We start from the raw sequence: 12,081 nt of genomic DNA, 5'->3' as shown, positions 1-12,081 counted from the left end.
CTTTCTTTTAGAAATACATTGTGAAATATTTAATGTTGAAATTACAATGACAGAGATTTGCCTTAAAATAATAGTGGGTGTAACAAAGGGGGAATGAGTCTGAGTATACAGTGATCGTGTAAGTGTTGATAACTACTAAAGTTGGGTAATGGGTCACTGGTGGAGGGTGGTCATTGTACTATTCTTTGGATGTGAGTTGAAATTTAAAATTTTCACAATAAAATAGTAAAGTGGAGTGAGGTTCTTAAGACTTCCTGGTTACTTCTATGCTATCTCTCTAGTCCATTTAGATTTTCTTTTTAAAAATACAGATGTATTGAAATACAGATAAAATGATGTGATAGCTGAGGTTTGTTTCACAATAACATGGGAAATGAATCTGACAAATGGACAAGAGAGCATGCTGAAACTAATTTCTACCCTGCTTGGAAAGCCCATTCTTCTGGAGTTAACAGAACACAGAGGGAACTCCCTGGTGGTCCAGTGGTTAGGACTCCACACTTTTCCTACCAAGGTCCTGGGTTCAATCTCTGGTTGGGCAACTGAGATCCCACAAGCCACCCGGTGCAAGGGGAAGAGGAGGACGCATAGAGCCAGCAACAGAACCAGGAAGAGGTATAGATAAAACAGCCCAGTGTGCAACAACTGGGTTAGGGGTGTATGAAAATTCACTGTGCGGTTTTTGAATAAATTTAAATTTTTCCATAAAGAAGAGTTTAAAAAAACAAACACCTCTCACACACATAAATTCAAAAGGTATGCTACTGCTGAGACTCTTGTCTTGCAACAGCAAGAGAGTTATGGGACTTAAGGCCATTCTCAAATCCTATTCAGTTGTTCTAGACATGCAGTATCTGTCAGTTTCATTGTCACCGCAAATTCTGAAGACAACCTCAGAACGAGGCCACAAAAAATAACAGCTGCAAGTTTCATATAGAGTTGGGGAGCACAGGGTGGAAAAAGGACCCTATAGAAAAGCCTTAATTCCAAATCACTGGTTGTTTCCCTGCTCTGGTTTGCTGGGTCCTGGGGACAAGAATCTGCCCAGCCAGCAGGCCCAAACTAGTAGCCTTTACCATCTGATGCGTGCGTGTGTGCTAAATTGCTTCAGTCATGTCCGACTCTTTGCAGCCCTATGGACTGTAGCCCACCAGGTTCCTCTGTCCATGATATTCTCCGGGCAAGAATACTGGAGTGGTTAGTTCATCAAATCTAACCACGGCTCAACTGACATCTAAAATGCATTTACCTCTGATATAATTCACAATAGTACACTGATTTAGGGGTTTAATTTTAGGAGAGAAAAAATAGTTTTCAATAATCCTAAACTAGCTATCTTTGACAAGACAAGAGATTATGATTTTACAAAGAGCAAATCCCTAAAATGTATGCAAGAGTCACTTCTGGCCCAGGGTATTTAGAGAAATTAAATGTACCCATCATTTTGCTGAATTTAGGCTGACAAGTGGACTAACGAGCAAGACAGATCCAACCCCTACCTACCCTATTGAGAATATTCCTCCTCATGAAGTTTTAAAGAACTCTCAGAAGCCTGTGGGAGAGCCCAAGGGCAGGGCTAGGAGGGGGGATTTCTTTATTATATGTTGCACAGATTGTGAATTCCACCCACCATAGCACAGGCCATACCACAAGAAAATCATCCGGCATCAAAATATTTCAAAAGAACAAACTGGCATCAGCTTAAGTATAAAAACATCAGGCCAGGCTCTACACACCTAATGTTCTTACAGTTCTTTCAAACAATTGCTTTGGGTTCAATTCGTTCTCCCTATAATCTTAAAATTCTTTGGTTCCCATGTGGCTCCTTGATAAATAATCCACCTGCAAATGCAGGAGAATGCAGGAGACCCTGATTGGATCCCTGGGTGGGGAAGATTCCCTGGTGGAGGAAATGGCAACCCACTCCAGTATTCTTGCTTAGGAAATCCCAAGGACACAGGAACCTGGTGGGCTATGGTCCATGGGGTTGCAAACAGTCGGACAGGAGTGAGCAACAGCCACCACGATATTCTTAAAATTGGTCTTGAAAGTGGGCTTGTGCGGACTTGCAAGAACCACCTAATGTTTTTAAGGTATCCTACATTCATTACAGATCCCAATAAGAACTATAGGCATTGCCAGGCTTTTAGATTTAATTTAGAGAAAGGCTGTTTGCATTACATATTCATCTTCCACAATCACTTCACCATGAAGACCTGTTTCCAAGTTTCGCAATCCCCAACAAATCTCAAGACACTCGCTGCCTTGGAAGCTGTGAAATCTTTAAGAGGAAGGGATGCTCGAGGGCAGCAGACTTTAGCCCCACATCAGCCTTCTCTGTTGGAGGCGCCAGTCCCCTAGGGCCAGGCGCTAAGCCTGGTAGACATCTCCAAGCTCATCCACATGATGGCTTCGTGTTCTCAAGAATTAAATTCTGCCTAGCAATTTGTGTGGCTCCAGGAGCCCGGTGCGGGCCTAGGGCCCTCCTTTAACGACCAAGTACCCAGCGAGGTAACACACACTGTTATTACCTCTTGAACTCGTCCCCAAACACAGCGGAGTTACTTTACACCAGATACTTCATGTTCACGTTTGCCTCAGTGCAGAATAAAACAAGTGACGTGCCCCAACCTGTCACTTCATCCATCCCACAAGTACCCCTACTGTGTGCCTGGCACTGCTGATAAATTGGTGAACAAAACAGATCGAGAGCCTTGCCCTCCCGGTGCGGACGCTGTCCGAGAAGTAAACACTCGATGGCTGAAAGAAGTTACTCATTTTCTTCCCGCTTTTTTTGTTTTTTGCCACCGACCCCCACCCTTCCAATCTCGCCAAGGGCTGGAAATCAAGTTTATCCCACTAGTTTGACAGGAATAACAAAACCCTTTAGTCTACATGTAATAGACACCGTCCAGGTGCAACCCAATTCACCATGGAACTCTACACTCTCTTTACGTCTTTTTTTGTTTTCCGCCTCAACGGCCCAAAAACTTCAACCGGTCTGAGAGGTTCTCCTCCCCAAGTGCAGCCCTGGGGCGATCAATCACGAGGCGGTGGGGGGAACCGGCCGAAGACCCCTGCTCCCCGCGGTGAGCGGGACGCGCGCGCGGCACTCACCGAGGAGCCGGCCCAGAACGGGCACGAGTTCTTCACCTGCGGGGAGCTGCTCAGCGACAGCGCCCCGAAGCTGAGTGCCACCATGCAGCAGCCCAGGATCAGCTGCAGCAGACCGAGCGACAAGAGCAGGCGAGCGGGCAGCAGCGCGGAGCCCGGAGCCCCGGCCGCGGCGGCGGCGGCGGCCCGGCGGGAGGAGAGCGCAGGCGGCGCGGCCAGCACCCCGGCGGCGGCGGCCCCGCAGCGAGGCCGCGCCGGGGGCTGCGGCGCAGCTCGGGGCCAGCGCGGCCGGAGTGGGGGCAGCGGCGGCTCCTGGGCGGCGGCGGCCGCAGCGCCCGGGCCCCCGGCCTGCGGCCCGCCGGAGAGCCCGGCCACCGGGCAGCAGGAGCCCGGGAGCACCACGGGCAGGGACATGGACAAGCGGAGAAGGAGCGGCCGTTGGCGGCGGGGAGAGGGCGCGGAGCGGAGCCGCCGGCGCGGCGCTCTGAGCACGCGGGCGGGCTCGGACGCGGAGGGGGCGGGAAGAAAATGCGCACGGCCCAACCACTTGCTGCCTCAGCCGCCGCCGCCGCCGCCGCCCCGGCTCCCGCCGGCCGCACCCACCTGCCAGCCGGCGGGTCCGCCTCCGGCCTCCGGGGCGCGCCCCACTCCCACAGCCCGCCCCCCGCACCACGCACGCCCTGAGGTCCCGCCGCGCAGCGCCTGCACCCTTTGGGGCCCCGCCAAAGCGGCGCTCTCTCCTGGGGCTCCAGGAGAGGTGCCCTGCCCCAATTTTTAAACAGGTTCCCTCGGGTTCGGAGGCAACTGCGGTCCGGGCGCGGAGGGACCGGCAGCCCGCCAAGCTGGGGGCAGGAGCGCCGCAGGAGCGCTGGGGACCCTCGCCCCCTTCCGGTCCAGCCCCGAGCGCGACTCTGGCGACCTTTCATACGAAGGGAGCCCGGCTTTAAACTTTTCCCCCGCCTAGAGGAAGGATGGCAGGAGGAGAGCTGTGGGTGACTTGGTGGGAAAAGTCTAAGCCTCAGGGTTTCGGGAAAGGACGACGCAGAGCAGAGTCACCGTTCGCGTGGGGCTTCCCGGCGCTGACTGCTCTGCAGCCCCTCCGCCTGGGAAGTTGGGAGGTGGGGAAAGAGGGGTAGGGGCGCTTTCCTGGCACCAACGTAGGAGTGGGCAGGAAGCCAAAGTTTCCTTGGAAGTATCCCGGCATCCAGAAAGAGAACCAACGGCCTGGAGCGTTGGCAAGGGTCACATACACTCTGTGGCCGTCTCACCTTGACTCCTGAGCTGTATTCGGCATCATCTGGTAGAACATAGAGTCCCAGACTTTCAAAGAAACGGCCTCATAAAATTCTAATCTGTTTTTTGGTAATTTATAAAATATATTTAGAACTTAAAAAGAAATGATTCGCCTTTGTAAAATTTTATTTCCTAATGGTAGGAATTCTTATGTGTTGAAAGTCTTCTTATACATAAAATGATTATAATAGATTTTTTCCAGGTTAAGAACTAGAGCACTGTCACTCTGCACAAAGTCAGTCTCAGTATTAGGTGAGTAATAAGTAAGGGGAGGGTATTTTATATCCTCCTGCCCACTAAACCAAAGGAAACGTGTATCCGTTTTTATGCTCTGCTTACAAAGGCTGTATTTATTTTGTTCATTACTTACTGCAACTCACAATGTAATACACTGCCAATGTGCATGTGTGTTTACATGCACACTTTTTGAATTATTAAAGCACCTGTGATTAATAGTCTCAAGGACTTCTTTTACAAACTCCTCTTAGAAATAAACTTCAAATCCTGGAAAGAAAAAAAGGAGTTGTCTTTTAAAATAAACGTTTGAAGTGTGTGATTTCATGCACTTTAAAACATCTTACAGTACATACTCTTAAATTGCAGGTAATGTTAAATTGAAAGTTTCTCATGTGCCAGATTATACATTTTAATTTATGCACAGCTTAAAGGTATTCAATTTTTAACATTCTACTACATTGTGTAATGTAAAAAAGCCTAATTGAGTCTTGAGAAACTCTGTCAGCTAATAAGTTTATTCTGCAGGTCAGTCTCTGACACCCGAAACATACTGTCAAAAATGTATTCTTTGGGTCTGTGTAGGTTGGTGCTAGAAATCAGATATCCTCCTTTCCTTTGGATGTTTAATGGCTGGAAAGGGAGAGCTCCAGGAGAGCTGGTAACGGTCTGTTTCTTGGTGTGGATGCCAGTTCCGTGGGTGAGACTCATTCTGAGAAAATTCATGGAGTTGTACTTTGTGCAGTGCTCTGTTTTTATATTTAAATATTTCAAATCTTTCTATGTACTTTACCCTTAATTTTTTGTCTGTTTCCCTATATAGAAACAGATGACAGCAAAGGTAACTAAAATCCATAGATAGTTTTATCCAATAGCTTCACGTATTTTTTCAGGCCACTAAACCTTTTCCTAAGCTGCTAATTAAGAGTTGTTGCACAGCAATTTTCTTTTATGTTGTTGTTATTGGCCATATTTATAGCTGTAAGATTCTTTTCCATCAACCCAAATCCATGAAACTTTGCCCCAACTTTGAAGATTATGCCAAATAGCACTCTTGGGTATTTGATGCAAGATTGATTCTTTGCTGCCCATCAGCAGATGAATGGATAAGGAAGCTGTGGTACATATACACCATGGAATATTACTCAGCCATTAAAAAGAATTCATTTGAATCAGTCCTAATGAGATGGATGAAACTGGAGCCCATTATACAGAGTGAAGTAAGCCAGAAAGATAAAGAACATTACAGCATACTAACACATATATATGGAATTTAGAAAGATGGTAACGATAACCCTATATGCAAAACAGAAAAAGAGACACAGAAATACAGAACAGACTTTTGAACTCTGTGGGAGAATGTGAGGGTGGGATGTTTCAAAAGAACAGCATGCATACTATCTATGGTGAAACAGATCACCAGCCCAGGTGGGATGCATGAGACAAGTGCTCGGGCCTGGTGCACTGGGAAGACCCAGAGGAATCGGGTGGAGAGGGAGGTGGGAGGGGGGACCGGGATGGGGAATACGTGTAAATCTATGGCTGATTCATATCAATGTATGACAAAACCCACTGAAATGTTGTGAAGTAATTAGCCTCCAACTAAAAAAAAAAAAAAAAAAGATTGATTCTTTGCATCCCCCCCAAACAATTGGTTATAGTAAGTCCTAAGTTATACCTGATCAGGCTGAGTTATATGTTACTAAATTCTTAAAGGATGATTCAGAGTCACTGACTTCATGTTGGCTTAAAAAAAATTAAGTGAGGATTTTGGAAAACAGTCAGGCAATTCCTCAAAAGTTAAAGAATTATCATTTGACCCAATAATTCCATTCCTCGGTATATACCCAAAAGAAGTGAAAACATATGTCCACATAAAAGTTTATACACAAATAGCATTATTCACAATAGCCCAAAAGGTAGGAGCAACCCAAGTGTGGGTGAATGGATAAATGAAATGTGGTATTATGGATAAATAGATAAACAAAATGCAGGAGAGCCATACAATGGGATATTTTCAACAATATAAAGTGGTGAAGTCTTGGTTCATGCTACAACATGAACGAACCTTCAAAACATCAGGCTAAGTGAAAGAAGATAGTCCCACAAGATCATATATTATGTGATTCCATTCATATGAAATCTCAACAGCAGACAAATCCATAGAGACAGAAAGTAGATTAATGATTGCTTAGGAATTGGAATGGGGGTAGTGGTTAGAAGATTGAATGGGGGTTTATAGCTAAAAGGTCAGGTGACTTTTTGAAGTGAAAAAATCTTTTGAATTCTATTATGGTGATGATTGCACAACCTTGTGAGTATACTAAAAACCAATGAATCGAACACTAAGTGGGGGAACTGTACCTCAATAAATATTACAGGTGAATCTATCATTATCTCTTAATAAAGCCCTTACTAAGACATATGAAGAATAATTAAAGACAAACATGTGGAAAATGTGACCAGGCATTTCGTCAACATGGGCGAAAATGCAAGGAAACAGTGGTTGTAGTGTATTGTTGGGTGGAACCAGCTGCCAGCTTTCCTCAATATCAAAGCCAAATTACAAGGAGAAATTTACATCAACTCCTCCCTTCCACATACCTCATTTTCCACTTCCCACACTCAAAGCCTTTTCTGCCTAGGAATTCAAATTCTTTCACTCAGGTTACACTGAACACCTTTATACAAACTCCCCAGTGCTTCCCACCATTTCTCAGAAGCCCCAACCTGTCAGCTAATTAGAGTGCTAGGAGAAACATGTTCCCTGGCAGCCTGCCTCCAGTACTTACCTTTTACGAGGAGGAAGGCTTCTCTGAAGAAGGCAGAGTGGAATCCAGAAGTCCTCCTTTAATTTGGTGTCTCTAGAGCAGCTTTGCTAAGTTTGGTCCATGGACTACGGAACCACTTGACAAGTAGGTTGAAATGCAGGTTCATGGGCTTCCTTTACACTCACAGAATCTGACAATCTGGAGAGAACTGGCAAATTGCATTTTAACAAATTAAAAAAAAAAACAAACATGAATTGATAACAATGATAGTAGTCAGACTCAAGAATGTTTACATGGGCATTTTTATATGGGAGGGGACTAGAAGTAGCTTAACAGTTGGAAGGGATTTGGCTTGAATGCAAACTTAGATGTAAATATGTTGGAGGGAGAGGTTTTGCGGGCCCCCAGCCAGGCACTGCTGCCCAGGTGATTTTTATGCACAGGAAGGACTGAAACCACTGGGTTCTACTGGGAAGGGGACCAAATTAGGAGCCAGACATCCCAGGTTCCAGTCCCTCCTCCACACAGTGATCCTGAGCAGCTCCAAACTTCTCTAGCCTCTATTGCTTCATCTGTTTCAGGTTCAAATTTGTGATGCTTCAACTGCCTGAGGGCTACCAAGGCCTGCGATTTTGAAATTCAGCCATTCTATCACCATGATTTCTCAGGTGATCAACATGAGAGCAGAGACCAAGAAAAGCAGGGGAACTAAGGTGCGGAATAGTTAAACTTTCAGACCCAGCACACTAAGGACAAAATGTAAAATGCTTCATTCTAAACTTTAAGGCCTGAAGTACCATGGTCTCATGTTTTTCCCTGAGGTACAATTTTGAACAAGGATTGTGTCCAGGAAATTGAGTGGCAACTTGCATTATAAAATTTACTTTGCAAAGAAAGAACTGTGGAATTTTTTTCTAATTAAGAGAAAGAGGGGGGGGGGGAATGGAAGAAAAGAAAGCAACTTGAGCATAGCTGGGCAAACCAGGTACTCTTGCTTTTCTGAAATAATGGTGCAGGTTGGTTGTTAAGGATTTCTAGTGCCACTGGCCCCAAGACAGACTTATCTATCAAACAGAAGGGCTGCGGCCATACTTTTCTCTTTGAAATTAAATACTGAAGAACTTCTTATAATGCAAATCTCACAAAATACAATTCAAGTCAATTGCTCTAAAAATTATTTATGGCTTATACTTTTCTAGGAGAAATAAGTTACACATATATATGTAATAAACTGTGTTTTATATGCATGTGTTTATAGAGAGTATATGTATATTCGTGTGTGTGCATGTTGTGAAACCTTGTAATCTCAGAGCTTCCTGGTTCAAGTTTCTGTAGACATTAAAGCTGTAATTCACCTTTGAGCACTTTTGAAGAAATCTCTTGAACAAATCTTTTAGTTATGCCAAATGTGAAGACTAGAAGATGTTTAGGAAAAACCTGGAGGATAACAAGAGAGGCTGCCTGGTGTGATCAGAGTTCTCACCCTCCACTAAGGGGCTCTTGGTCTGAAGTGCTTGTCAGACCACCAAGGGAGCTTAAAAATATATACAACTTCTCCTTCATCTATTCCACTCATCCCACAACCCCCATCCCCTCTGAATAGGTGAGGAGATTAAGAGGTACACATTCCCAGTTACAAAATAAATAAGTCACAGGGACATAGTATACAGCACAGGGAATGGAGTCAATAATATTGCAATAACTTTGTATGGTGAAATTAAAAGAGGCTTACTCCTTGGAAGGAAAGTTATGGCCTTTGAAAAGCAGAGACATTACTTTGTCAACAAAGGTCCGTCTAGTCAAGGCTATGGTCTTTCCAGTGGTCATGTATGGATGTGAGAGTTGGACTATAAAGAAAGCTGAGCGCCGAAGTATTGATGCTTTTGAACTGTGGTGTTGGAGAAGACTCTTGAGAGTCCCTTGGGCTGCAAGGAGATCCAACCAGTCCTCCTAAAGGAAATCAGTCCTGAATATTCATTGGAAGGACTGATGCTGAAGCTGAAACTCCAATACTTTGGCCACCTGATGCAAAGAGCTGACTCACTGGAAAAGACCCTGATGCTGGGAAAGCTTGAAGGCAGGAGGAGAAGGGGACGACAGAGGATGAGATGGTTGGATGGCATCACTGACTCAATGGACATGGGTTTGGGTGAACTCTGGGAGTTGGTGATGGACAGGGAGGCCTGGCATGCTGGGGTTTATGGGGTTGCAAAGAGTTGGACATGACTGAACGACTGAACTGATGACAGATGGTGACAGATGATAACTCGACTGATCATGGTGATCATTTTATAATGCATAAAAATACTGAATCTCTGCTGTACACTTGAAACTAATATAAGTTAATTATACTTCAATAAGAAAAAAATAATTTTATATATGTGTGTATCTATATATATAATTTCTAAGCCCCCAGTTGCCAAGATACTGATTTATAAGGTGTGTGTTTGGGTAGGGTCCATACATACTAAATTTAGTAAAAGTTCCCCAGAAGCTGGAGATGCCCTCAAAAGCTATGTCTCAGAGACCAATATACCTGTATGTGTGTGTGTATGTGCAATGTATGCATGTACACATGTTCTTCTTTCTAGCAACTATTTACAGAAGATAAAACCTTGGGCCCCCAAAGACAGTCAGAGGATGGGTGTCCCTGCCTGTCAAACTAGAAGAGACAGCTTGAGGGGGATTTGGCCCGGGTTTAGCGCAGCCCATGTGGACTGATCTGTTGATGTCCCTGTGTATACATTTGGGAAATGCACAGATTCTATGGATTTAAAATCTTAGCCACTGACCTACTGAAGACCACTTAGTCACCCAGGAAGAAAGAAATAGGGTCTCCCCTGCAGGAAGAGGGCATGACTGCTGCCATGAGAGGTGGTCCCTGGGACAGGATCTGAGAACAGAGCAACCTGGAGCTCAAGATGCAGGAAGAGGAGCAACGCGGTTCTCCCTCTGAGCCTCCTCGTAACACCAGCTACTGGTCTTCATGTTCTGCTATGACCAGGTTTGCGTGCATTATTTCTAATCCATCTCTGTGAGGTAGCTCCTTGGCTGAACTGGGCTGGAAAGGAAGAGAAAGAAGCAAAAGAAAAATGATTCACCTTTGAGCCTCTTTTGCTCATAGTCTCTATCTGTCTTTCAACAGTCCAGAGCACAAAAAGAAGTTGCTCTCCATGAAACGGTGTGATACTAAATCACTCTCCCACCTCTTATGATCTGACGGGCTGCTCTTGATAACAGATGTGAGTTCTGTGCATTCAACTGTGTGCTTGCACACCTTGTTCTGATGATATAAATAAGTATCTTGACATATAGGGCTTCCCTGGTGGTTCATCAATAAAGAATCCACCTGCCAATGCAGGAGATGCAAGTTAGATCTCTGGGTCGAGAAAATCCCCTGGAGAAGGAAATGGCAACCCACTCCAGTGTTCTTGGCCTGGGAAATCCCATGGACAGAGGAGCCTGGCAGACTACAGTCTAGGGAGGTTGCAAAAAGTCAGACATGACTTAGCGACTGAATAACAACAATAGCATTTTGAACATATATCAGTCTTTTATCCCAGGCTCATTTTTACTTTTGGGCATTTAAATGTGCTGTTCCCTCTGCCAAAAATACTGTTCTATGCCTACCTCCTTGATGCCCAACTTACATATACACATTCTCCCAGGATACCCCTACTCATCCCTAGGTTACAGATTGGAGCTTCTTTGCTCCAAAAAGTGGTCCTTGACATCCCCACAAGGTCACCTCCCCCACAGAGGCCAGGTAGAGTGAACCTGCTTGGTGCTTCATTTTGCTCTCTACTTCGCACCATATTGTGACTGCCTGATTTCTTGTCTAGATTCCTATCTAGACTCCGTATGTGGGAGGGTGGGGGTGGTGCATTGGAGGTGGAGGGGTGTGGGGGAAGGCACATAATAAAAGAAACTTCAGAGACACTGAAATGCTCTACATCTTGATATGAGTGATACAGTCTTAGATATATACATGCATAAAAATTCATCAAGCTGTGCATTTAAGATTTGTGTGTATCTCTGTATTATAACAACCACCACCACCACAACAACAAGGTCAGGATATGTGAAAAAACTGCGTACTCACTCATTTTAAACTAAACATTAAACCTTAATTAAAATTTTAAAAACAATAATCTGATCCCCCAAGAGGGCTTGCCCTAGATCACTCACTCAATAGAAGAACCAGTCTCCTGATTCCCACCTCAGAGCTGTTTCTATTATGCTACATGGAGGTATTAGGTCAGTGTCATACACATGGGGGACACAAGTTCTGTTCCATCCTGGGCTGCATGGTGACTCTGGGTTTATATAGCAATCCTCAAACCTGGACATGTTACGTGGTATGAAGACTCTTAGGACACCCCTGATGACTTGGAGGCAGTGTGGTTTGATGAAGGAGCTCTGGATGGCAAATTAGTGGCCTCTTTACTCAACCAGGGCCTTTGTGCTTTTGTTCTATCTGAAATGTTCTTCTCCCAGGTATGTCTTATCCCCTATTTAATTCACTTTTTAGAGAAATCACTCCTGACTTTCTTATCAAATGTGGCACCTTCCCACCTCCTTCATTCTCTATCCTCATATTCTAGATTTCTTCATGGTACTTATCACCATCTGACATTACATTGTATATTGTTTCCATGGCAGTATGACA

General features: G+C 44.8%; 1 protein-coding gene across 1 annotated transcript in view; it reads right to left on the bottom strand.

Annotated features, from left to right (window-relative positions):
- ENTREP1 (endosomal transmembrane epsin interactor 1) overlaps positions 1–3,543 on the bottom strand; it is a 70,939-nt gene extending 67,396 nt beyond the window's left edge. The window contains exon 1 of the mRNA XM_061132453.1: positions 3,118–3,543. Within this exon, the coding sequence (XP_060988436.1) occupies positions 3,118–3,528 (411 nt within the window). The 5' untranslated portion in view covers positions 3,529–3,543. The remainder of the gene's footprint in view (positions 1–3,117) is intronic.
- Positions 3,544–12,081: the final 8,538 nt, after the last annotated feature.

Source organism: Dama dama, chromosome 29 (genome assembly GCF_033118175.1).
Source record: "Dama dama isolate Ldn47 chromosome 29, ASM3311817v1, whole genome shotgun sequence".
Taxonomy (NCBI): domain Eukaryota; kingdom Metazoa; phylum Chordata; class Mammalia; order Artiodactyla; family Cervidae; genus Dama; species Dama dama.
The sequence above is the reverse complement of the archived record's forward strand: the minus strand, read 5'-3'. Positions and strand labels throughout refer to the sequence as shown.